At 46.8% G+C, this 27253-nt stretch overlaps 1 protein-coding gene across 1 annotated transcript; it reads right to left on the reverse strand.

Annotated features, from left to right (window-relative positions):
* Positions 1 to 1692: 1692 nt before the first annotated feature.
* WIPI2 (WD repeat domain, phosphoinositide interacting 2) lies at positions 1693 to 27253 on the reverse strand. Its single transcript, XM_063143643.1, has 12 exons — positions 27005 to 27253; positions 16548 to 16630; positions 13213 to 13382; positions 11946 to 12042; positions 10518 to 10615; positions 10311 to 10403; positions 8624 to 8694; positions 8377 to 8484; positions 6850 to 7014; positions 4752 to 4859; positions 3454 to 3584; positions 1693 to 2552 (listed from the first exon to the last, which is right to left on the reverse strand). The coding sequence occupies exons 1-12, from the start codon at positions 27076 to 27078 to the stop codon at positions 2440 to 2442; spliced, it is 1311 nt and encodes a 436-aa protein (XP_062999713.1). The 5' UTR covers positions 27079 to 27253; the 3' UTR covers positions 1693 to 2439.

Below are 27253 nucleotides of genomic sequence, written 5' to 3' on the forward strand. Positions count from 1 at the left end.
CAGAGAAGCTTCCAACATACTCAAGGGTTCCTTCCCCTTGAAATTTGCCCACCTTCCCTTTCTCAAAAGTACAACCATATTGGGTTTGATGACATTTTTTTCCTGGAAGAGAATGCCACGAAAGAGTGAGAGTGAGTAATAATTTAATTGGGGGCGGGGGGCGGGAGAGTGGCTAACAATCCATGGAAAATGAGGGGTTCACACCCAGAAGGTTTACACATAATAATAATTATTTTTTGCTCACTGAAACAAATCTAAAAAGGTTAAAACAGAAAAAGGCACATTACAGCTCTGTAAAAAGAGGGTGGCGGTTTCGCCCAACTTTGGTCACACTTTTGTCAGAGTTCCAGACGGACTCGTCCTTTCCATGACACCGGAACTACCAAACTGTCAGAAGTGGGAGAACACACAACTTATGCCACATAAGACCTCAGGAGAGGAAGTCAAGAAGCTCTCTGAGATTGAGAGCCAAGGGGACAAAAAACAAGACAGGAATATACTTCAGTTCAGCCCTGTATGAAGACCGCTGAGAGAGATCACTTGGCCCTATCGACTAAGGGTGGAGCTGTACGTTGTGAACGAACGACATGGGTCCGCCCCCGAAAACAGCCATCCAAGAGTAAAAGTCACCGTGCCAGTTGGCATCACCGCATCGTGCACCTCCTTGGCCCTGCCATCAGGAGAAACGGCCAACAACGTGTAGCAAGGAGTGGGCAAAACATGACATGGCGGCACCGATGCACGGGCTAAGCTTGACTGCAGGGGCGAGCAACTTGTGGCCTTCCGTTAGTGGTTCCTCCTGAAACTCCCATCAGGCCTAGCCAGCAAAGCCAGTGGTGAGGGATCATGGGAGTTATGGCCCTCCAGATGTTTAGCCCTCCAGATGTTTTAGCCAACAAGTCACTGCGTGTTGCAAAGGGAGAACGCCTGAGGCAGGGCTGTTGTCAATGGCAGTCCCAACCTCCTCATACTGCATCGTTCCACCCTGGACGAACCAAAAGCAGTATGGAGTTTGGCCAACTGCAATCAAAGAAAACAAGACCAAGAGCTGTCGGACTCCGGAAGGTGCTCCGTCTAGTCCACCGCAAGGAGGACGTGAGCCTTTGAAGGGTTAAAGCAAGAAGGGCAGATGGTATTGATCAGACAAAAAGGATCAAAGGAAGAATGTGCTTCTGGGCTTAAAAACCCAACACTTCTTCAACACAACACATTGACCGTGTCGAGTCCTCACTGTTAAGCCAAGATACCTGGCATAATAAACCATGATGCCAGACTACGCAGCCTATTCGTTCAATACACCTGGATGGGACAGCTTCAGGTTATATCCAAAGCTGGGACTGTGGTTAAGCGCACCCAAACCAAGCCAGGAATGGAAGCCAGCTTCAACTGTGTGAAGAGAAGAATGAAGTGGGGTCAAACATGCTGCATGTTGCTGATTCACATCATGGTTTATTAAGCCAGGATTCCTGGCTTAATGTGTCGTCCGAACGTGGTCGACAAAGAGCTTGTCGACAAAGAGACAAACAAAATGGGGACATTTCCCTGCCTCTTAGCTCTTTCGCTTCCGAAGTTTAACTAAGCCTGTATCAGTCACTGTCTCCATTTCATCTTCTTGGGAAGAGGAAGGAGCAAAGTCTGGAGAAGAGGCATCTCACCCCTCTTTAAGCGAACACAATAGTCCCACAAACAAGGCAGCATTCAGAAGGAGTTTAATTAACAAAATGGTCCAGAAAAAAAGAGAGAGAGAGAAAATGGGGTGCTTAGGGAGAGAAGGAATAGATTGTGAAGGACAGTGGCAGTAGGAAAGAACCCAAGAGAAAGAGAATGCTGCATGTTTCTAAAAGTTGCATGTCAAGTTACCAGGCGTGCCTGTAAGCCCATGCACAAGAGACCACTTGGAATTCCCCCCCCCCAAGCAGAACAAGCTAAAGCATCCGAACCAAACGCTGCTTCTCCTCCTTCAGAGATGCCAAGTGTTATGTACAGGTATTTGTTTTCTTTAGAAACCCCCCCTGCAAACTTTTGTTACAAAATGGATCTGCTCACTTATGCTCGCTTGGCACAAGAAGGCATGCAAAGCTAGAAGGTGCTGAAGGCTGCACGAATAGTTTTGGCAACAGTAATAACAACAAAAAAAATCAAAATATCCTCACAGCTAAAAGATAGAGCAGGATTTAAAAGCCACGGAAGTGAAACCGTATGCCCACCACCACCACGCCCCAAATGGTATCGAGTCGGCACTACAGCTATGATGTGTGTGTGTGTGTGTGTGTGTGTGTGTGTGTATGTGTGGTTTGTTTGAAAACTACTTTGGAGTCCGCTGTCCTCTCTCTCGCCCTCAGCTCAGGTCAAAGTTCGTAGCAGCATAGACAGAAAGAACCCTGAAGAAATGCCAGGCCAGTGTTCGCGGCTTCAAAAGTGGAGTTCACAGGTCAAAGTTCAGTCCGTCCGAAGGATCATTGGGGGATGTTCACTGTCTTCGTCCAGCCGCAGGGCGCTGGTGTCGTCTTCTAGGCAGGCGCCACCGACCGCGCCCAGGTCCTCCGTGTAGGCTGAGGAAACAGAAAAGGAACGATGTTTCGGAAGAAAACAGAACGCCGTTAGAGCACGGCTCCCAAAGGGGCAAAGGTAAAGGTCTCTTCCTCTCTATTCGGCCCTGGTTAGGCCTCATCTGGAGTATTGAGTCCAGTTCTGGGCTCCACAATTCAAGAAGGACGCAGACAAGCTGGAGCGTGTTCAGAGGAGGGCAACCAGGGTGATCAGGGGTCTGGAAACAAAGCCCTATGAGGAGAGACTGAAAGAACTGGGCATGTTTAGCCTGGAGAAGAGAAGATGGAGGGGAGACATGAGAGCACTCTTCAAAGACTTAAAAGGTTGTCACACAGAGGAGGGCCAGGACCTCTTCTCGATCCTCCCAGAGTGCAGGACACGGAATAACGGGCTCAAGTTAAAGGAAGCCAGATTCCGGCTGGACATCAGGAAAAACATCCTGACTGTTAGAGCAGTGGGACAATGGAATCAGTGACCTAGGGAGGTGGTGGGCTCTCCCACACTAGAGGCCTTCAAGAGGCAGCTGGACAGCCATCTGTCAGGGATGCTTTAGGGTGGATTCCTGCATTGAGCAGGGGTTTGGACTCGATGGCCTTATAGGCCCCTTCCAACTCTGCTATTCTATGATTCTATGATTCTATGTGGTCGCAACTAGACCAAATCAACGGCGGTCTTAAGGGTTGCACCCACTAGCAAACAAGCAGCCAATGAAACGGAGAAGCGGCCTTCCCCTCCAAGTCCAAGGACTTTACAGATGCCTGATGAGTTGCAAATGGAGGTAAGGGGCATCAGCTCGCAAGACCACACTATGCTACAAGGAAGATGTCCCCTGTCTCCATCCTCTTGTACCCTTCTCCACCCTACGACGCCGTGCCCATAAGGCTGCCTTCGTCCGGTCCTTACCGTGTCTCGTAGGCGAAGAAGGCACGTAAGTACCTTTAGCCACAGTGGCACTGTACGTCTGTGCTACTAGTGGCCGGTCGTGCGAGGCAGATTCCAGAATTTCATTGGCTGGCTCCATACTGCCGTCCAGCCTACGGGAAGAATCAAACCACGGAGACCAATGCTGATTTGCACCAACGCCACAGCGGGGCACCTTGGCCGGAACACCCAAGCGCGGTGGCAGGTATTCCGGGCTTGTGTTTAAGTTCAAACGCTGCACCCAAGTGTGCGGAGACAACCCAGTGGACACTGCCACGTAATCGTGGGGGCTTTGGTGCATTCCACAGTTGACCACATTGACTCAATGCAGACGTAACGTTGGCCAAGGTCGGAAATGTTCCACAGGCTCAGGCAGCCTTTCCCACCCACCCTCATTGCATGCAACACCCACCTTCATATTCAGAGCTGTGATGGCCAAATTGTTGTTTGGGAGCCTGCTGCTAATCACGGTTGCCAATTGGCGCTAACCGTGGCTAGCAGAGTCACCAGTACAGATGGAAAACTGTACTTTGGTTTAGCTTTGCAAGTCAAACGGGAAAGGGGGATATTTGAGCACAGCCATATTCCGCGCTAATATTTCCAAGTCAAAAACCCAAGAGCTCTTAAATTCAGCACACCGGCTCACATTCCCACCTCACAATAAGCCTGAATCTGAATCTGGCTATTCTCACCAGACCACGTACGATTGCTTGAATTTTCCTCCTATGTTCTGTTCTAACGTTAACATACGTCCCATTCTTGCTCTGATCTTACTCCCTTTTACCCTCGATTTTTATGTATTAAAATGTATTATTAATGATATGTTTTATATGCTTAGGTTATCTTATTGACCTTTGGCTTGGAATGACCGTACCTTTCTTTGACTGTAAATAAAGGATTGATTGAATAAGCCGTGAATCCCGGCTTAATAAACCACAACGGGAACAAGCTGCCTGCCTGTGCACACCGCCGGCTTGCTCACTTTTGCACAAGTGGGAAAACAAACCAGGAAGGGGAGAGCTTTATGACCTGTCCAAAGCTGCAACAACTATATTTATTGCGTTTGATGAAGGGGACATCGTCCGTGAAAGCTTAGGCCAAAACAAATTTGTTAGTCTGTCTGCCGCCACAAGACTCTTCATTATTTTTGTGGCTATTTCAGCACTAACCTGCATGATGTGTATAGCACACATTTTCCTTTTTTTAAAAAAAGGAAGCCGCTCATATATAAAAATAAGGCCACGTCGCAAGGGTTATAGCGAACAGCAGAGGAGACTCACTTGTGCTGTTTCATCAGTGTGCATTCACCTCCTTCCTGGGGGTCCAAGTTATACATATAGAGATAGCCATCTGCAGCCCCTACCAGCAGCCGGGGAATCTTCTGAATTCTACAAGCAATCGCAAAATGCTTAAGTTTAAAGACAGAACTTTTTTTTTTTTAATAAAAATCTCAGAACATGTTTCTTTTTTAAAATGGTTGTTTTCCTCCCAGCTGTTAGCTACATTCCGTGTACACGTTCTAAAATAAAGAATCCTGTCGGATCACATCACAGGTCATTTAGTCCAGGGCTGCTTTTAACCGCAGCCAGCGAGATGCCTCTGGGATGCTTGTAAGCAAGGCAGGAAAGGCAAAAGAAAATCGACAGAACATAAATTTAAAATCAATTCAGTAAGTAATAAGCTTTACGCGAAGGCTTAAAATGGCAAAATCTCAGAAGGGTAAAAGCGTCATTTTAAATAGTTGTAAAAATACAAATGCTGGTACAAAAGGACGGGAACAACAAAAACGCCATTGCTGAGTCTGCCATGCTGACGCCCAGTGGCAACGGCTCTCCTGGGTTCCAGGCAGGGTTTTTTCCAAGCCTACCTGCTCTATCACTGAGCTCAGGTCCCAGGTTCAACCCCGGAGTTGCCAATTAAAAAGAGGTCAAGTAGCAGGTGATGACAACCTTTTTATTTTCCCAGGCACTTTATTCTTTCAGCTTCGTAGTTTTAAATCTTCGGACCACAATACCTGACGGAACGCCTCTCTCGACATGAACCTACCTGTACACTACGCTCAATGCCTAAGGTTCTCCTCCGAGTGCCTACTCTGAGGGAAGCTCAGAGGATGGCAACAAGGGAGAGGGCCTTTTCGGTGGTGGCCCCCCGACTGTGGAATGATCTCCCTGATAAGGCTCGCCTGGTGCCAACATCGTTGTCTTTTCAGCGCCAGGTTAAGACTTTTCTCTTCTCCCAGGCAGTTAACAACATATGCTGAGTTTTTAACTGACCCCAGAATAGCTGTTTTAAGTGGATATTGCTGATTTTATGCTTTTAAATTTTTGTATATTTGTTTTTAATGTTCATGGTTTTTAACTTTTGTAAACTGCCCAGAGAGCTTCAAGCTATGGGGCGGTATATAAATGTAATAAATAAATAAATAAATAAATAAAAAATTATATTTCAGATCTCAGCACTGCTGCTAGCTTTTATTTTGGTCTGTTCTTTTATACTGTAGTTTTAAACTTTTTATATTGTATTTAATGATATACTTTGTAGTTGTGAACTGCCCAGAGGGCTTTGACTATGGGGCGGTATAGAAATGTGATAGACAGACAGGCAGTCTGGCCTGGTCGAAGGCAGCTTCCTCTGTTGCTGCTAATTCTACATCCTCGGCTTCTGTACAGCAGCAGCCCAGGCTATTCCACCCTCCACCCCACGCCCCCCCCCCTCCCCACATCGCTCTGTGGCCGTTCAGCACCAATTGTGGCTCCTGGCCCCAGGCCTGCTGCCAAACATCTAGCCTCTGCTCTCAGAGAACATCGCTTTGGCGTGGAAACAGACCAGGGAAACTAATGACACAACCCCGGAGTCCAATTACAGGCTCTGCACTGTGATCCACACGGCAGGCCTTAGGAGGAATCCAAGGCGGTTCCTGCCATCTAAACACGAGCCCGTCTTTCCAAGTGGGGAGAAAGGGCGCTGGACGTTTTGCGCGGTTACTGCTGAAGGCCAAGCGCAACTGAATGAGCTGCGATGGGTTTTGCTAATTAATTCCCAAGGACTCAGCATATGCCAAGCTGAGCTTACTGCTCCGACGGCCGGCTCGAACGGGTAAGCCTGAGGAGCTCACGCAGCCGGTCCGTTGAAGGAAAACAACCCCCCTGCCTTTCGCCGTTGCTATAAAAATACACAAGGAGATGAAATTGATTGAACTTTGGGCAGGATAGAAATGAAATAAATAAATCATCCAGGCCGGCAGCTGCAGCGTGACTGCAAAAATCAGGTGTTTGAGCATCACCTGGCTGGCACGTCCATGTCTACCTGCAGGGTGCTTGTGGCACATACGGTGGGGGTGGGGGTGGAAGACCGCCCTCCCCCGACACCCGGACTCACGTGGCCAACGCGCAGATGTTTTTGTGCCCGCAGAAAGGGAGGCGCACGGTTGCGAAGGCTCGGCCCTGGTTGAACATCTCTGTGACCTGGGCGGGCAGGTAGTTCGTGGAGTTCAACAGGACTTTCCCGAAGTAGCCTGTCCAAGTCGTGGGCTCCTCCTGAGGTCTGGAACGAGGAAGGGGGGGGAATGTTAGAGAGGGGCACCCGCCCCAATTACACGCAGGAAGGAGAGCTCTGCCGTTCGGGTGCTGTGCTTTGGCTCACAGACACTGTGAGACGTTGAATTCCCTTACCCCACCTCCCAGCTGCCTTTTGGGGTGAGTCTCGGTAGGGATGTTGGGATTTCGTGAAATCCGTTCCGTCTGCGTTATTGCAGATTGTCAGATATTTTTTGTTCCGCCGTCCCCTCATTGACGGAAGCACTTTTTTTTTCCAGGTTTGTAAGGGAATTTCGTTTTACTTGGGCAAGTGTGCATGAGCGAAAGTGTTAATTTGTGCACACACACACACACACACAATGTTAAAGAAAATCATCTAGTGCAGAATCTGCAGGTTGAATTCATAGAAATCCGATCTGAATCCATTATGGATTTCTCTGACATCCCTAGTCTCAAAGCTACATCTTCACAGGTCTCCTACTGCGTTCATGAACTAGTTTAACCTCTGCAAGAAGCTGGGCCTTTTGTGTTCTATCTCAGGAAGATGGGTGCATCTTTATTGTCTTTCTGAAGACAGGTTCAAAAGGAAAAACCACAACCCAATACTTTGTCTGTCCTGACCTGCCTTCACTACACAATTCGTTAAGACCAGCCTTCTCCAACCTGCTAGCTGCTTGTAGTCCAGTTGTAGTCCAACACACCTGGTGAGGACCAGGTTGGGGAAGGCTGCCTTAGACCACAGTTGGACTACAACTTGTTTTCGTTTTTAGCTGACGTCACTTTGAGCGTTGCGAAAACTCTCTGGTCACTTTTAAGCTGAAAAGCAGAATGAAGTCGTTTCAAAATCAACGAACTGTAGCTGGGGTTGTGTGTACAACACCCCAATTCTGCACCAAGGTAAATTTCTGAAAACGTTTAGATCTTGCCGTCCTACCAATTGGTCTCCACGGCTGCTCGCAAATCGTTAAAAACCATTAACGATACATTTTTTTTAAAAAAAATAACAGAAGTCAGAACTTTTAGAGGTGGGAAGCATACAAATCCACAGATCCCATTGGAAATACTGGCTTTTGTAATGCAAAATCGCTCACAAAGAAAAGCTGGATTCTGGCACCTACATAAACTAAGGTGTTGCAGGGACAGGTCCTGGTATGAGACGATGGACAGCGCTAAATAGATGCAGCTACACCTGGGGCATTATATGGGTGGGGAGAGGGGAGCCAAGAAAGAGATGCAGCAGAGTTTTCTTTCCCTTTCAAGCAATGTTCTGGGCAATTTGTCTGATGGCAAAGCCAGAGATGCCCTGTGTTCCATCAGCTGACAACACCCTTCCTCTAAGTGGATTTCCCAAGGCTCTCAAGAGGCTTACTTCTCTTTCACAGTCTCTAGCTTGAAAATGTGCACCGTCTCCGTGTTGCTGGATGCCGACAGAAACATGCCGTCCATGCTGAAGGCCAAAGAGGAGATGCTCACGCACCTGGAAGGGGAAAAACACACACACACCAAACGTTGCAAGACGGTTGGCACCCTTTTCACGGTGGTTACACACAAGTTCCAACTGCGGAGGGTGGAGGGAATCTACCGCAAAGAACAAGAGATGGAACATTTCACTTCACCTCTTCATTCCCCTCCGGAATTCAAAGAGTTTCTGCCCTTCTGGAATGGAAAATACCCGGATCACTGTCCCCTGTTAGAAGAAGGAACATTTCAATTTAGCAAGAAATCCTTTTTTTAAAAAAAAAATAGCTGCAGTAAGAGTTCTTTGAGTTATCCAAAGAGCAGTTTTATATTTGTTGGAGGATCTTGGGCATACCTACTGCGTTTTTTAAAGCCCCTCTACCCCTTAGGACACTAGATGCCCCCTCTGCATATCATGGCCTTCTCTGTGGTGGCCCCCCAATTATGGAATGATCTCCCTGGTGAGGCCCACCTGGCACCAACATTGCTATCTTTTTGGCGCCAGGTCAAGACTTTTCTCTTCTCCCAGGCATTTAGCAATATGTGGTGAGCTTCACCGATCCTGGATCTGTTTTTAGGTTCATAGCTTAAAGTTGCTTATAGTTTTTTTAGATGCATGTTTTTGTGTACCTTGCATGTTTTTGTGGTTTTAAATTTTGTATACTGTTGTTAATTGATTTAATCTTATGTAAACCACCCTATCCTTCTGAGAGAAGCAACTCACCAAGCCGTATTTTGTTTTTACGTCACTTTTTATCTATCCTTTGCATGTTTTGGTGTTGATTTTGCTGGTCTGTGACCGTAATAAATAACAATGCAATGCAAACCACCCAGAGAGCTTCAGCTATGGGGTGGTATAGAATAGTTAATATTAATAATAACAACACAAACTGTTTTTGAGGAAGGCCCCCCCCCCCCCTATTTTCAAAGCAGTTTGCTATGTGGCATTTTCCCCCTGCCAAAACACACCTAGGATTGCACTCTCAGAATCAAAGGCTACAATATCTTTCCCCAGAGGGTTGGCCTCCAGATGTTTTGGACTGCAACCCCATCAGCCCCACCCAGCGTGGCTAAAGATTAGGGATACTGGGGGGGGGGGGAAGGTGGGCTGGAGGGCAACGCATTGAGGAAGGCTGTGCTACAAGTATTTTGCAGCACTTCTCAGAACTACTGTACACTGGAAGGCTCCGAGTCAAATGTGTTTCTTTTCAGAGCTGTTTTTGGGGGCTAAGCAAAGCTCAGAAATGGACGGACCAGCACCATTTGCTGTCAGACAGGACAGGACTGAAGCAGAAAACTCTTCCCAGGATTTGTAAGTAAGTTTGTCAGGACTCTTGTTGCAATAAAAATCCTGACAATGAAATTGTACTTAACAACCTCCAGCGGCAGAAGAGGCAAAAGCGCAGTTCGTTGTGACAGGGAGTTATTCTTGGAATGGGAATGATGAGAACTCAAGTCCAAATTCAGAGAGTGAAGACGTTGTGCCAATGTATGCAGTGACAGACTTTTTTTTTTCCATTTTACTGCAAAACTCTTGGCAGCTAAGAAGATATTCCTTTCTTATTTTGATGCCTGTCATCTTCCCACGTTCACCCTTCTACATACAATTCAAATTAGCTTTTCAACAAATATTGCTGCTCCCCCTTTGAAAGCATAAATGCCTGTAGCTGTTCAGTTCTGTGCCTAGACAGAAGAGTAATTTCTGTATTGTGTGCCTGCGTGTGTTTTAAAGCAAACTAAATTATACTCGTCACCGAACTCTTTCCTCCAGATGTTTACGGTTTGCTCCAAAAACAAAACACAGCAACGCAGCTCCAGACGGAAGCCGCCAAATCAGAACCTCACCTTTTCTGATGCAGTGGCCAGTTTTGTACCGCTTGCATCGAAAGCCAACGCAGCCAAAGGACTGTCGTGAGCGGGGATCATATTAGCGGCTCTCTGCAAAAAAAACAAGTAGACCAAAAGAACACAGGAGCTTAGCACAGTGTCCCCAGTGCGCGCGGCAGAACCTTTCGGGCGTTAAGAGCGCGTGAGAAGGATGCGGAGCCTCACCAGATTGATGGTGTCGAAGACCTGCACTTCTCCAATGGTTGCGCTCCCTGGGTAGGCCAGATAGCAGTTGTCGTTGTTTATGGACAGCGCACACAAACCTAGGAAAGGAAGGGACACTGCAAGGGCATCAAGAAGCGCTAGAAAGGGAAGGTAGCCAGCATTCAGGCTGCAGCAGAGGGAGGGAAGGGAGTGCAAAGCTACTCCATCAGCTTTGCTGAGGAATTGGCTCCACGAGGAGCCTGTTTACATTGTTTGCATTTTTCTACGTTAGAAGTTTTGGAAAGGAAAGGAAAGGACCCTCTCGTGCAAGCACTGAGTCATTACTGACTCTTGGAGGGACGCCGGCTTTCGCTGACGTTTTCTTGGCAGGCCTTATAGCGGGGTGGTTTGCCGTTGCCTTCCCCGGCCGTGATTACCTTTCCCCCAGCTAACTGGGTACTCATGGAGGATGGAAGGCTGAGTCGACCCAAGGCGGCTGCCTGAAACCAGCTTCCGCTGGGATCGAACTCAGGCCGTGGGGAGAGTTTCAGCTGCAGAAACATTGCACTTTGTATTTTTATGGATTTATTTATTTATTTAAGCATTTTTATCCCGCCATTCAGCCAAAAAAGGCTCTCACGGCAGCTTACAAAGATATTTCTTGACCGTCCCTGCCCACAGGCTTACAATCGAAAAAACATGACACAAAAGGAAAGGGGATTGGGAGGGAGGAGGAGGAGGGGGGGGGAAAAGCAAAGCAAATTGCTGTACACCGCCCAGAGGGCTTTGGCTACGGGGCAGTATAGAAATGAAATGAAATAAAAAATGATAACAACAAAAACACAATTATGTTTTCAGATGCTAACTGGAACATCAAACTTGAGCGATATGCTTAATATCTTTTTTTTTTACTAGAACCCTAAAGTTGGGTGCAAAATGGTGTTATCTCTGCTTGCCTGAGGCACTAAGAATTAAGGGACAGGGTGTCTCTGAGCACAGGCTCAGTCCAGGATCCCAGATCACAAGTCCTTTCATACAAAAATCCACTCCGGTTTCCCCCCCCCCCCCGGGCAGGCATTATTTTTCCAGCAATCTCATTTAAGCAGAAGAAGCTTTTTAGTTGTTGCTACTGTGAAGACAACTGGGAGTCAGAATTCTTGCTGATCTCAAAGCCACCTAGACACGAGCAGATCCTGATCTGCTGCCCCCAATTTAGAAGCACTAGAGGGCCTCTTCACACATTATGTTTTCAGCTGCACAGCTAGAAACACTGCGTGTGAAATGTGGCAGATATACGTATCGTACTTGTGGTAGATGTTTCTAACAGTAACCTTGTTCAACGTGGTTCTTCTCGCCACTGGGAGATTCTTTCACTTTGCCAAAAATTGGAGCGGAAAGAAAATTAAAAGATAGCGATGACTTTAAAAAAAAAGAATCGCCCGTCCTTACCTGCAGGGTTGGGGGGTGTCTCCCGGATTGTATGCAACACCTTCATGTCCCGTATGTTATGTATGTATAGAGACTCTTCTAAGCATACTATCAATCTCTGGAGGAAGGAAATGAAACAAAAGCGGGAGAGAGAAATAAAGACAAAATCCTGTAGCAGCAGAGGCCTAAATAGTTGAGACCGCATTATTGGCTTGTGAAAGTGTTAAGCATTTTACCAAATGGGGATTCCAACCCGACAAAGAGGCTAGTTTTAACTCTGCCAGCCTTTATTATAATCAGTTTGGAAGTACCATAGCTGACGTGAACCATTACCAACAGCCAGGTTACTTTGGTAAGGGCAGCTATGGTCACCTGGCACTTTGAGGCTGTACCAATCTTACTATTATCCTGACTGCTTTTCCTCTACAGTTGAGTCAGTTTGTGCTGCGGGGTTGAAGAAAATGTGATTTGGGGTGGGTGGGGCACAACTAATATGTATTGTGGTGGACATCTTATTCATTTTGATCACATATTCTATGATTAGGGTTTATTCCAACTGACCCAGCATAGTGACAAATCTGTCACTATGTTTGACCAGTTATGCATTGAACTTTTTGCGCAGTATTCCAGTTTGAGAACTCAGCAACCTGAACAACGAAACCCTGCATAGTATCAGTGAGGGAAAAGCTGCTTCCAGACAAGGGCATTTGACCAAAAAGGTCCCTTCCTACCCACCACGCTTTTAATGCCACAACTGACTTAATGTATATGCTGGCAACATGGGCGTATTCTGCTTGTGCTTAGCCAGCTCCGTGGGCTCCAAGTGAGCCAATTCACAACTGCAGGTGAACCATTTTGCAACTGAATGCTCCTCCACACAGCTACATTTCCCTGCACAAGGAAAATGAGCGTTTCAGGGAGAAGGGCACGTAGCAAGGAATTTACGGGTAAGGAGGAGCATTCTGCTGCACGGACCTCCACCGGCAGCCTGAAGTGATTCTGTCCAAAGCCAGGTTTGCCACCTCATCTGCTGCTTCCCCTGCACATAGAAAGCTAGCGTGTCAGGCATAACAACCTTACACCCTGTGTGAGAATTTGAATTTGGGGCCCCATCAGCAGCATGAAAGGGCAGAGCCAGAAACAAGTTTCTCCTGCTGTTTGTGAGAATGGATGCTATGAAGGCCACCCACGCGTGACCTATATCCCTTGGCCCCGTTTTCAAGCCTGGTCCCTAAAGCGGTCATGAATCAGAGGCCTGTCGAGACGTTCCCAAAGCATCGCCACTCACCTGCCTGTTGAGCTTGACAGCCAGGATCGTATTGGAATAGCTGTAGTTGCAAATCTCCGTCCCCTTCTTGAAGTGGCAGACTTTCAGCTTGCGGGGGGCCTTGAGGCTGACGATGGCCACCAAGCTGCTGGAGAACAGCCTCTCCACGATACACACGTCTTCTGTGTCCGCTGCGGGGCGATAACAGAGAAGGGGGGCCGGCGTAGAAAAATGGGGAGAACCATTTGCGTTAGTACAAGGAAAGGAAATGGAGGAGCGCATGGAGGGGCCAGCACTGAGAAGCAGAATGACAAAGCCATTCCACAACTGCAGCTACTCCGCCATCTTCCAGGCCCGGAGGAGCGCTGAAAGCAAAGTCAGGAAGTGATTCAAAACTAGTAATTCAGCTCATTCCCCTCCTTCGTAGAGTTAGAAGACCTAAACGCGCTGGTAACTTCAAGGCTCGACTTCTGCAATGCGCTCTACATAGGGCTACCTTTGTGCCTAGTCCGGAAACTTCAACTAGTTCAAAATACGGCAGCCAGGTTCGTCACTGGTACATCTAGGGGTGACCACATGACACCAGTCTTAAAATCTCTTCACTGGCTGCCAATTAGTTTCTGAGCGAAGTATAAAGTGTTGGTTATTACCTTTAAAGCCCTACATGGTTTGGGTCCAGGCTACCTGCGGGATCGCCTTCTCCCGTACAATCCCCCCATGCACTCAGGTCCTCTGGGAAGAATCTACTTCAGTCAGCAAAAACTAGATTAACAACTGTTACCCAGGGGACCTTCTCTTCTGCTGCTCCCAGACTGTGGAATGGCCTGCCGGAGGAGACTCGTCAGCTTGACAGTCTTTTAGCATTCACGAAAGCTATCAAGACTGATCCCTTCCGGCAGGCCTATCCAGTAGAATTTTAGGATACTTTTAGGATGTTTTTAACAGTGTATACTATGTTTTTAATCAGTATTTTATGCTTGCTGTTGTTCCCCGCCTCGATCCAATCAGAGAGGCGGGTAAGAAATATATTATTATTATAATAAGAGCAAGGCGACAGGAGTAGGCAGAAGAAACATCATGGCCTGCTCCTGTTGGACTCTCTCTCTCTCCCCCCCCCCTCCCTCCTGAACTCCTGTTCCTTGTGTGTCATGTCTTTATTAGACTGTAAGCTTGAGGGCAGGGACTGTCTTTTTTGCTAAGTGTAAGCCGCTCTGAGAGCCTTTTTTGGCTGAGGAGCGGGGTATAAATATGATAAATAAATAAATTATTATTATTATTCAATAGGGCACGAGCCAACCGTTATTCAAATAAGCCTTCTGGGGACCCATCCTTCTTTGGAAACTCATATAGAGTAGCCTCCATAAGAGGACCAGTAAGAGCAGACAAGGAAGTGTGCCCACTGGTATCAACATTGCAATCCACATTTGCTGGGGAGGGTTGAGCATGCTGTGAGCTGCACACTCAGTACACAAAGTACAATGGAGAGGCCCAGCCATCTCTCTCTCTCTCTCTCTCTCACACACACACACACACACACACACCCCGGAATCCTCTGCAGCACAGTCCATTGCAAACATGCAGGACTTGCTTGGCAGATGCCTCGATATGGAAACGATTCCCTGAAGGAAGGAAACATGGAAACCATTTGATGGTAGAGGACCAAACTCACAGTCCCTGGTATGTGTACTTGCCAATAAACATGTCTGAAATCAAATGGGATTAATTCCCAAGGAAGTATACCTGGGATCAGGGTGTTAGGATTCTCTTCAAGGTCCCCCATTCAAGATATGGTCCCCCAGTTACCTGTTGCTGTTTTGTTATTTAGGTTTTTTGTTTTTTTTAAAAAAGACAGACTCATGGGTTCAAGAAAAAAAGACCATTTTGAACTGGGCCAAATCGCAAAGGCCCTTGTCTAAACCCCAACCAGCAAGAGATCCACTCCTCCCGGTGGATCAATAAATTGACATTTTCTAGGACAGCTGGCTGTAAACAGACTTTAATATTACAGCGGGAAGAGCAAAGCTGCTAAGTGGTGAAGACAACAGAACAGGAGGAGGGAGCAGCCTTCTGCTCAAGGAAGGTTTGAGAGCTGTAAATAAAAAGCTACTAAAAGCTTGTGCCATTAAACAGATTTCAGGCAGCTACTGAGGCTTCCTGGCCAGCACCATTAGTATAAATCTAACGTATCAAGCAGTGCAGCAGTCAGCAGTTGCCAACTATGAAAGCTGCCGTGAGGTTAAGGGCTTTAAGGGTGGCTGCTTCATCTACTGGCCCTATCAAGCAGGAGACACCGTTCCCATTCCTGGAGCGTGGTACAAAACGTGAGCTTCAAAACGACGAAACTTAGATTGGGCATCGTCAATTGTAAGCAATGCTATGTGTGGCTAAGCTGGTGGGTTTTCCCATGCTTAAAAACGCAAAGGTGGCTGCCCAATCATTTCCCAAAAATTCCTTGCCACCTGTACGAGAGGGGAAGCCTGGCCAGTTCGCCCCACCTGAGCAAACCATTGGAGAAGCGCCACATTTTGCATGTCAAATTTTGTATTTCCCCCAAAGGAACAAACCATACATCTCCTTATTTTGTAAGAATCTACACGTACATTTGCATGTTGCTCACAGATTGAGTTTGATGCGGGAAAATGCTGGTCTAGCACCCATGTACAAACAGCAAACACATTTCCTCAGTAAAGTGTGGTGCTGGCCTTGAACTCAGGCACGGTTTGTATCAGCATCAAGCATGAAGGCTCTTCTCCGCGGAATGCCCTTACCAGGAAACTCTGCCTGTTATCAAGACCTTCCTCTTCCAGCAGGCATTTAATCTTTAATCTCTTGCTCTGATTATTACTTTTCTGCAGACTCTATTTTTAATATTTCAATAATTTCATATTTTGACATTTTCAGTGTTGCATTTATAGTTTCGCAGGTATTTTATTGTTGTTTTCGTTTACCAGTAACGCAACAGCTTCTGGCATGAACCTGAGCTGAAAACTGGATGCATACAGCCAGCAACACACTGCTCAAGAGTTTACGTGTGGTAGGAATAGCTGCCATTTTAGGCACCATGCACACCTCTCCCCCTACCCCCACCCACTTCTGCCTTGAAGACTACTGGAAGGAGTGACAGGGATACAGCCATGTGTGAAACTTGAGATGGACTAGTAATCAGGACTGAGGAATCATCCCGTCTGCCCAGCTGCAGCTGGAAGCACAGTGACCAATACAACTCTGCCACAGGGCTGCTAGAGCCAGGCAAACAACTGGAGGAGGAGATGGGCTCCTCCCAGGAATGATTTTAGGAAATGCCAGTGAAAAATGTGAGGATAGAAGATTGAAAGGGAATGAAAGAGAGCACTTACTGCATTCGTAGATCTGCTCCAGCTTATCCACAGAAGAAAGGGAGAAGAATTTGTAACCTGATTTGCTGCCAACAGCTAAGGACCTGCAAAGCGAGACACGGGGTCAAACACGCATGGGAAATCAACCAGACACCCCATTTGACATAGAATGAAGCAGAGTGACCCTAGCTCTCTTTCACATGGCACATTCCACTCCATAGTTTGCCCCGGGTCATCACACGATCTCCCATTTCATTATGCAACTCCGTAGCCCCTTGCAAATCCAAATCAGCAGTTCCATTCTTCAGCATATATCCCCCTTAGTGCTGAAATAACTTCCGAACAACATTCAAAATGAGCACGTTGCAAGGAGCAGAAAGAATTCAAACCGAACTGTCTGCATCTAGATAACCACCATGTCATTGGTTTGCACTCGGAAGATTGCACTTTGTTTGAATACTGCATTCCTGGCTTGAGGCAAATTGGTAATATTTGAGTAGTTTGAGGAAGGAGAGAAACTGAGTGAGAACTTCCTCCATACAGTACTGCACTGTATGTCCTTTAGACAGAGTCAGATATTCATCAGATAAAATTGTTTACATCGCAGCATGAACACAAATCAAAAGACAATTCATTTTCCTTTAAAGCACCAAGCTCTATAGGAAAGCTGAAATACTTAGCTCTACTGTGCCCCAAAGGGACAGCTTTTATTTTTAAGCTAGTGACTGCGAACTTATTTGTGGGGCTTGCAACTGTCTACTATTCAGAAAACACTCCCAATTGTGACAGACAGAAAATCAAGTGACCAAACCTCACAGCAAGCCCTGGTGCCAACCATCTAGCCAACAAGGCCTGGTTTTGGGGGAAATAAAGTAGATGAATGATAATCCTGTCATTTGGCAGCCAGGCATCTCTCCAGGCAGAAGTCGCACGGTATCATTTTTATTGCCTGCTGGGGAAATAATTTGATTCCACTCGATGCGCATGCTGTTTCGTGTATGTCACAAAATAGAGTTGTGTCTTATTTTGACAATAATTCTAAGAGTTTGAACAATCTAACTGTGTTTTCGCAGTAAACAAAGGGAGGAATTCAACAGGTGTTGTGTACGCCACGGTGACAAAAGCCTCCTGCACCAATCCAACTCTGGGCACAATATTAAAGGCAAACTATTGAGGGAGATGGCTCAATCACAGATAATCACAGCAAGCTGCCTTATGTCGAATTGGACCAATGGCCCTTCTGGTCCAGTATGGTCTATGACAATTGCTAGGGACTCCCCAGAGGCCAGGCGTCTTTTGAAGCCCTCCCTAAACATGCCCAGGATTGAACCTGGGACATTTTGCACACAAAGCAAGGAACTCTATCCCAAAGTCCTTCCCTGTCTGTTTGCAACCAGGCACCCAGCTGGCATTGGTGTGTTTGGTTTCCTGTCCAGATTCGGATATATGCTTTTTCTACAAAAGAGATGCAGAACCTCAGTCCTGGGTGGTTGGGTGGGTGGGTGGGAACCCAGACTTCCTGGGATCCCAATCTCACCCTCAAGGGTTTCCCAGAAGACCCCCCTCTTCTTCTGCCCCCCCCCTCTTCCCCACAAGCACCAACTGTTTAGTGGTGGCCAAGCTACTGCGCAGTGCTTTTCCCACATCCCAAAACACTTAATGTATGAGCATCGTTAACACAAGCTCAAATGAGCTTGTATTTTTGGACCCACCCACCACTAGAATCCGGCCTCCAGAAGCTTCTCTGAAGTGGAATCCGGCCATCGGTTCTGCTGCACCCGTGTTCTACAAGCAAGCATCTAGCTGGATGGAGGTAAACGTCTCGGGCCTGTCTGGGCTTCTCTTTAAGGACAAGGAATGATGGCGCCCACGTTACACCCTGCCCTCCTTTGGTCTGTTTGAACCCTTCCTTACTATCTCTGAGTTACCAACAGGGATGTCAGAAGAATCTGATTTAGGGGTGAAGCTCGGCAGATTTCATCAGCTCAGGCCTGTCCCCCGACACCAGCTCGCAAATACCCGAACTAGCCCGACGTGGTGTGTGCCAAGTCAGTTAAGTTTGCAGCGTCCTTGCTTTTTATTTTCCGCAAGCTGCCATTTTGCGCAAAAATCATGGTTATAAATATTACTGAAGTTGAGCTTTTTGCACAAAATGGTGGCGCCATTTGCGCAAAATTAAAGGCGTTAATTTTGTGCACATCGCGATGTCTATAATATTTATACCTCTGACTTTTGCACAAAATGGCAGCTTGTGAGGGTGGGGAGTCCTTAGCTCTCGCCAGGCACCTGCAGACCAGCCGGTTGCTTGTCCTGCATGCCCAACAGGTTCAGGCAGCCGGCAGGAGTCCGGCGAGCAGACCGTGAGCAGGACACACAGCAGCTACCAATGCCATCACACTGCCTCCATGAATGCCACCCACCGCGAAAAATCCCAAGAGGGTCTATGAACAGAAAATAAAACAAGAAGAAAGGAATGCCCCCATTTTGAGGTCTGATCTGTAGAAACGGCTTGAAAGATAAACGGCCTCTTCTTGGCAATAAACGCACCCTCCGTTACCCTTCCGAACAGCACCACAGATCAATTACGAACATGCTGTGAGATATGAGCATAAATAATTAAGACTACACTTGTCAGAAGACGAAAACATATTGCGGTTGCAAAACGCTCGCTCCGAGCCACTTCCACAACTTGAAGGCTCAGTCACTCACAGCAAGTGCTTTTGCCTTGCGTGCGCCCCCCCTTCCCCCACCCCCACCCCACAACAGTAATCTTTGGTTGTAGGTGGTTGTAACAACTCTCAGGCATCCCAAGCAAGGCTCTGCAAATGCAGTGTGTGTGTGTGTGTGTGCGTGTGTGTGTAAATCACCCTTGTATGAGCAGGTTAGACATATTAATAGGAATAATAATAATATTTATTTGTTACCCGCCTCTCCCTCTGGATTGAGGCGGGGTACAACACAAATGCAAACACCATAAAGATTATTCCCCCCTCATTGGATTATATAGATTTTAAGTTTACACTCTGCCTTGAGAGCAGTACTACGGGTTACAATAAACATGATCACAACCAGCAGAAGTCTCAGGTCAGACCTCTCCATGAGCCCCCTTAACACACTGGAATACCCATCTTAGGCCTGGTGTCATTGCCACGGCCAACGGCATAAAGGACAGCAGAGAGCTTCGGCTATTGGGTGATACAGAAACGCAATAAAATAAATAATAAAATAAATAGAGAACCTAACATCACCACCATAACATGTACTACATGTTATGAAAGGATGTGGGGCTGCTGTGTCCAGGTAGTTGTCACAGCAGAGAGTTCCATCCCAAAGGAGATCACAACAGGAGAGAATTTGAGGGGGGAAGTATCCGAGAAAGGTCACTGCCAACGGCCACAGCCTTTAGCACACGGCTTCTCTTTCTAGCTCTGTTTTCTTACTTTGTCTGCAGAGGGTTGGAGTCCACCACCCACATTATTTTACATGCTTTGCTTCCTTGCGCTGCTGCTCCTCAGCAACTAAGATTGAGTGGGATATTGTCTCTGAATGCAGAGGTCCCAAATTACATCATACATAAACTTTGCAATTTACAAATATGTGTATAAATCTTTATAAATACACTCTGGCCCCATTCAGAAGACATCTTAAACCACAGTTTTTACCACTGCGAATATGGCAAAAAGCCTTATTCGCTGCGATTAACGCCATAATTTAAGGTGTCTTCTGAACGGGGCCATTGTTTGACGAGTAATGTTGACAACAAACTTTTGGTACATTCATTTTACAATTCCCAGTTCAGTGGGGTCTGAAACATGCCGCATATACTCCACACACACCCTTTTCCTTAAATATTTGCCCATTCCTCAATCCTACCCACCCTCTCATAAGAATGGATGGCATGGACATAAGGATTGGATCTGTGCTCACATTTGTGGGAGTTTAAAAGTTTGAAGGATTTATTTGCAGGGGTTTGTGCATTTATTTATTTATTTAAAATATTTCTTGGCCGCCTTTTAGGGCCGAAGCCTTCCCAGGGTGGCTTACAGCAATAAAATACATAAAATCAGTTAAAACGTTAAAAGCGACAAAAAACTCAACACACAGTAAAATAGCGATAAAAACAAGAACAAGAACCAACAATAAAACCAGCAACAACAGCAGTCATATCAAGAATAGGCCAAGGTAAAATAATGCATTTGCAAGGCCTTCTTAAAAGCCTGCAATGATGGAGCACGGCGTATTGCCGATGGAAGCTTGTTCCTAAAGTGTGAGGCCACTGCAGAGAACACCCTACTAATTTGTTTTCAATTAGCAGACACTGTTAGAGAACAACGAGAGAGAAATTGCGAACAGGAGGACTTGCGATATTTCTATGCCGACTCCAAATGCATAAAAGATCAAAACAGGATACAGAACGTTAACAAGAAACCACACATTTTCCCCCCAACATAACCATAACTTCCACCATAGGTAGAAAGCATTTGTTCACAGAAAAGTCCTTTTTATAGTTTTTCAAAACATACCCGCTGATGGGGGATTTAATATCACTAATTACAGAAATCAATCCCTCTGCCACAGGAAGACTGGAAAACTTCTCCAGTGTGAACCTGGAGTGAAGTTACACTTACAAAGCTTTGTACCTCAACAGCAAGGTCTGGCGACTTTCAACAAAAACTCAAGAGCCCTGCCTAATGGCAGAAATCAAAGGCTCATGGATTTAGCTAAGTGTATACAATGCTGCTAAAGAAACTCTACAGGCCTACCGTATGCTACTCTGCACGTAGCAGTAGTTATGAACAGAACTGACGAATATTTCAAATTCCAAGCCATAACCGAGGTTTTAGGCAACCAACCTCTCAGAAGGTTTTTCCACTGCTAGCTAGAGGATAATTCTTAGCAATGTGAGATTAATACTATATTGAAACCACCTTTTCTAGTTAACAGTGTAGTTTATGAGTAAAACAGCATTTGCTTTATGCTCAGCACACCAGTCTTTAGGTGCAGCAGCCCCGAGAGGTAGAAAAATTGCCGCAACTAGGGTGCCTTAGTTCAAACTTCATGCTAAACCAGGGGCAGAACACATGTGTCCCTCCAGATGTTGCTGGACTGCAAACCCCATCATTCCTCACCACTGGCCATGCTGACTAGGGCTGATGGGAGTTGCAGTCCACCAACATCTGGAGAGGCACACATTGCCCATCCCTGTGCTAAACCGTGGGTTACAAACATACCTCAAAAACATCTGCTCCGTTCTGGTTTGCCAATTCAGACATCGTTCCTTAACTTTTTGTACGGACGGAAGTTTAAGTTGAGTCCTCATCTTGGGCAGGCAATCTGGTGCCCTCTAGAACAGTGGTCCCCAACCTTTTTGGCACCAGGGATTGGTTTCGTGGAAGACCATTTTTCCACGGACACGGGGGGGGGGGGGTTGAGGGGATGTTTTTGGGAAGCCCCCCCCCAGCATCCTGGCTTCGCTTCGGCTGGGCAGACGAGATGGCGCCCCGCACCCAGGTACGCTAGGGTGGGGGTGGGGTGTGCGTGAAAGCAGCTCACCTGCACAGCCCGGTTCCTAACAGGCCATGGACCGGTATCGGTCCGTGGCCCGGGGGTTGGGGACCCCTGCTCTAGAAGTTTCAAACAATGACTCCTATATGCCTCACCCAGGATGATCAATGTTCAGAGATTATGGGAGCTGTAGTACAAAACATCTGGAGGGTACCAGATTGCCTATCCCTGCTCTAGTTCATAGTGAGGCCCAGATCCAGAGGTTAGGCCAAGAGAGAGAAAGTTGCCTAAGGCTATATACACTGTGACGTTTAGGACAGAGAAGGGATTTGAACTTCAGTTTTCCTTGTCCGAGGTATCCAGTGCCCAATACTGGCTTGCTAATTAACCAGAAGCGATCCTCCTACTTATTACATCCTAAATGAACGAGCTTTTAGAATGGCATGAGATTCAGAACCTTGGAAACTTTATTTGCTTGCTTTAAGCCTGCAAACTAAACTCAAGATTCCCCCCCCCCATATTGTAAGTATCCAATCCTTTCCTAGCTTCAATACAATGTGTTATCTTTAAATATTTATTTATTTATATTTATTTTTAAAAAAATCTAACCCGCCTCACCATCCTGATTGAGGCGGGGAACAACAACAGCATAAAACACATAAAACGTTAATCAAAACGCAATATAACATTGTTAAAACTCCCTAAAAACATACTAAAGTACTTTTAAGCTAACGCTCTGTGATATCTTATATAGTGCATGTCAAGTATTAGACCCAATTAACATGTGTGATCCAAAAAGACTTGCAACATCCCTGTGAAGTAGGCCGTTTTCGCAGAGGCAAAATTGAACTGGGGAGCTATGAGCTTACCTGCTACACTAGCTTTCCCCAACCTGGTGCCCTCCAGATGTCGTTGGGACTTTCCCTCCCATCAGACCCAGCCAGCCTGGCCAATGGTCAGGAATACCTGGAGAGCATCAAGTTGGGGAAGGCTGTACTAGACTATACCAGCCAGTCCCCGCTATTTCCTTCTCTCTAGGGAGATGCATTCAAGATCCTCTATTAATGGCGATCTCTTTCTTACACAGTAAAGGGTTTCTTAATACATACACTGGCCAAATTATGTAAGCTGATGGGAGGAGGGGGAGAGAGACGAGGGTTGAGGGTCAAGCTTTTGAGGGGGAGATTAAACTACTTGGACCTTTCAAACTCAATGAGTCAGCAAGGAAGAAAACTGTGTGCCCTTTGTACAGTATGTACACAATGGGAACAGTCATTCCAAAACCAGCCCGATTCACCCTGATCATTTCCTGTTATTCACTTCCGGTGGGAAATACTCCTCCCTTCTTAAATGTAGTAGTAATTTTATTAATGTGAAGGCCATAGGCCATTCGCATACAAAATAGATACCTTCTTAAATGAGAACCACACAATTATCACTACGCCACCAATCACCTGTTCAGCATTTCAAACCACTTTGATTCTGGCTACATACTCGGTCTTCCTTGCCTTGCATTTCAGTATTAGCCCTGCTTTAAATTCATGAGGCAAGATCTCTGCAGCATTTCGGTTTTGTTCTATTCCCAGCTTGTAAAGTTATACACACTCCACCACGGAATCTGGCAGAGAAAGCCACGTATTTGGAGATAAGGAGAAGGGAAGGGAGCCCTGGTTATATAAACACACACGGTAGTTGATTTAGAGGTGTTCAGTCCAAACGAACTACCAGCTTTCTTACATGGGATTAAGCCCCTCTTAATATAGTAGGGTTTACATCTGAGTAAGCAATGGAGAGAAGCCCTTCCCTTACTACTGCTAAATGCATCATGGCATCGGGTGTGATCCAGACAAATTTTTGGGTGCTTACCGATTTCAACATGCCTAACATTTGGGTGGTACCTATAGAGGAGAGCTACAAACATTCAGACATGCTTAAAAACTGGGGGAGGGGGGAATCCTGTGGCCCTCCAGATACTGCTGGACTTCAACTCCCATCAGTCCGGCCTGCACGACCACTGGCCAGGAATGATGAGATTTGGAAGGCCACAGTTTCCTTAATTCTGCTGAAAAAGAAATAACTATGATGCTGTTTATATTAATGGTTTCAAATGGTGTTCTGGGGAATCCTGAATCCCCTTAGAAGTTTAGCAGGAGCTCATCGATGAGAGGATCAGAGACAAAGACGCTTCCCTGATAGAAAAAAAAAGGCCTGTCCACCCCTCACCTCATCCTTTACAGTGTGCAGCAACAAGAGAGTAGAGGCTGTGACCTAGGTCAGGGGTGGGCAGAATGCAGATTGGAATCTACTGGTAGATCACCAAGTGTCCTTCCCCAACTGGGCCTCCTCCAGATATGTTGGACTACAACTGTCTTCATCTGCAGCTAGAATGGCCAAGATGAAGAAGGCTGGGATATGCCATAACCGGCCTTGTGACAATTGCATCTCTCTCGGCCTCAGTGCTCCTCAGCTGTAAAATAGGAGTACTAATTGGTTGCTTTTGATCGGGTTTGCTGGCCAGCTTTAGACTGAGGCGTTAGAACCCCTAAAAACTGCAATCCCATACAAATCAGAAGTCCAACTGAGTCCAATGGGGTTTACTCCCAGGTAAATGGACACAGGATTGCAGTCCCCAAAGGATCTCCACCTCATCCACATTTCTCTCCTCAGTGCCACAGTACTTGCCAACCAAATGAGGACTTCTAGTGAAACACTGATTTTCGTTACTAACCTCACAGGGTACAAATTCAGTATCACTGAACAAAGAGATATATTCCTTGGCATTGTTCATTCATACTGTCACACCTGCTGGTGGGCTGGATTAAACAGGGTAGAAGGTTGGATGTTTGCAGCACTTTCAATGACCTCTTACAAGAGAGGGACAGGGCTCTGACAGACTGCATACTGGTGAGGAGAGTAGAATTATTCCAGACTAATGAATGATGAGAAGAGTGTAAACTCATGTATGCAGGGTCAGTCATATCATATCAGTTTTTTTTTAACAGAGTCAGACCAGTGACACATCTAGCCCAGGACGGTCTATGCAAAAAGACAGAACTTCCCTGCAGTTGGTCTGCAACTTCCTTCTAAACTAGAGATACCAATGATTGAATCAGAAACCTTTTACATGTAAAACATGTGCTCGGTCACTACAGTATGAACTCTCCCGTTTCAAAAACTCCCCAAATTGCTGTCCAGTAGCCATGCTAGCAAAACATCTGGAAGGCACCATGCTGGGGAACGTTGGTCTCTGAGGCTACAACCCTACGCACATTTAATTGAAAGCAAGTCCCACAAAGAATGTCCTCTGTGAGTTAAGAGTAGATAATGCTCGATCAAGTCGACCAGAATTCCGACTTGGTCTAAAAAGCAGCTTCATACGATTACTCAGAAGCTCGCCTGGAAATGCCTCCATGAGGCCATCTAAGCTACCACAAATCCTTCCTTAAAACCTTTTCTATGAAGTCTTTGACATAACTCTGTAGTCCCCATATCACAATCTGTCTAAGGCTGTGTGTGTACAAAACAGGCATATTCTTCCCCTGTTTATCAATGCCTGTATTTCTTGTCATCGTTACCATCATCAACGTTCATATTCCAACTTGACTCAGAAGAGCTCAAGGAGATGTACATAGTTCTCCCCCTCCTTATACCCTCACAACAACCCTGTGAGGTAGATTAGGCTGAGAGGTCATGCCCGAAACGGGGTCACCCAGTATGATTTATGGCCAAGTGGAGATTTAAACCCCGCTTTCCCCAGTCCTAGCTGAGCACTCTCAACAAAACACCGCACTCGCTTTATTGTCTCCCCTTTATCATTTTCTAGATAGCAAGCTTTGGGGGCAGGGACCCTTCCCTGTAGCCCCCACCATTCTTTGAAAGCACTACATACACAGACAGTGCAACATAACACATTTATTTTATTCACTATTTCGTTTACGTATGGCACTTGTATCCTGCCTCTCCTCCAAAGTTCTCGAAGCGGCATACATGGTTCTTAATCCGGCATTTTGTCCTCACAACCCTGTGCGGTAGGTCAGGCTGAGAGAGTATGACTAATCCAAGATCATCCAATGAGCCTCGTGGCTGAGCAGGGATTTGAAACCCAAGTCTTCACAGCCCAAGTTGAACACTCTAAGCCAACTTTCTAGGGAATGTTGAGAGTTGGAGTCCCAACACATCTGGAGCGTGCCAATTTGGGAGAAGGCTGCTCTAAACACTGTTACTACTGTTCTCCTTCATAACATAGGTTCCACTGTGCTCAACAATATTTACTCCAGTCACAGCCACCAAAGTAAGGGTTGCACTTTCCAGAGGTGGGCAATTTGTGACTTTCCAGATGTCTTGGCCTACAACTCCCATCAGCCCTAGCCAGTCTTGCCAATGACGAGGGACGATCAGAGTTGTACACCAAAACATCTGGAGGGCCGCAAGTTGCCCACCCCATTTTCAGACAGAGGCATACACATCACCAAATTTGCCCCTCAAACCTTGATCTTTTCCTCCATGTCTTTCTTAAGCCCCACCGGACACTTGCTCCTGAGGAAGCATACCAGGGATTGCAGCTATGAAGCAAAGCCCCAACTGCCTACGCATGGTTTACTCAGAAGTTAAGCCCTGCCGCCTCCACCCCAAGTAAAACACACGCAGGATCGATGCCTGGCAGCAGCACGTTCCAAACAAGGGGGAGGATCCAATGTTAGTCCTACCTAGAGGAGACCCATTGAAATGAATGGGCTTTCAGTTACTTGCAACTAACTTAAGTCTTATTCACTCCAATGGATCCACTCTATATAGGACTATCATTGGATGGGCTCTAAGAGGCGCGCGCGCGCACACACACACCTGTGACCACAGGTAAGGCATCCTGGCCACGCCCACGGCGCCCACCTGGCCTTGGAATCTTGACGCTCTCCCTCTTCCCCCCTCCCCTCCGCGCGCTCGTGCCGGCTCCCTCTGGCCACGCCCCCTCTTACGTGTTGTCCTGGTTGAAGTTAGCGAAGAGCAGTTGGCCGGCGCCGGCCTCGCCGCTCTGACTGGCCAAGTTCATGACGCTCCCGGGACGCCCCCCTCCCCTGTCCCCGGCCCACCGGCGGGCGGAGAAAGAGAGGCTCAGCCTCGGCGGCTCCGGGCCCTTCGCGGCTCCGGCCGCCTCCCCATCCCTCACAGCAGTGCCTTGTTTACGCTTCGGTAGCGGCCGGAGTCTCGACGCGCCTGCGCCATCC

This window comes from Elgaria multicarinata, chromosome 17 (genome assembly GCF_023053635.1).
Source record: "Elgaria multicarinata webbii isolate HBS135686 ecotype San Diego chromosome 17, rElgMul1.1.pri, whole genome shotgun sequence".
Taxonomy (NCBI): Eukaryota; Metazoa; Chordata; class Lepidosauria; order Squamata; family Anguidae; genus Elgaria; species Elgaria multicarinata.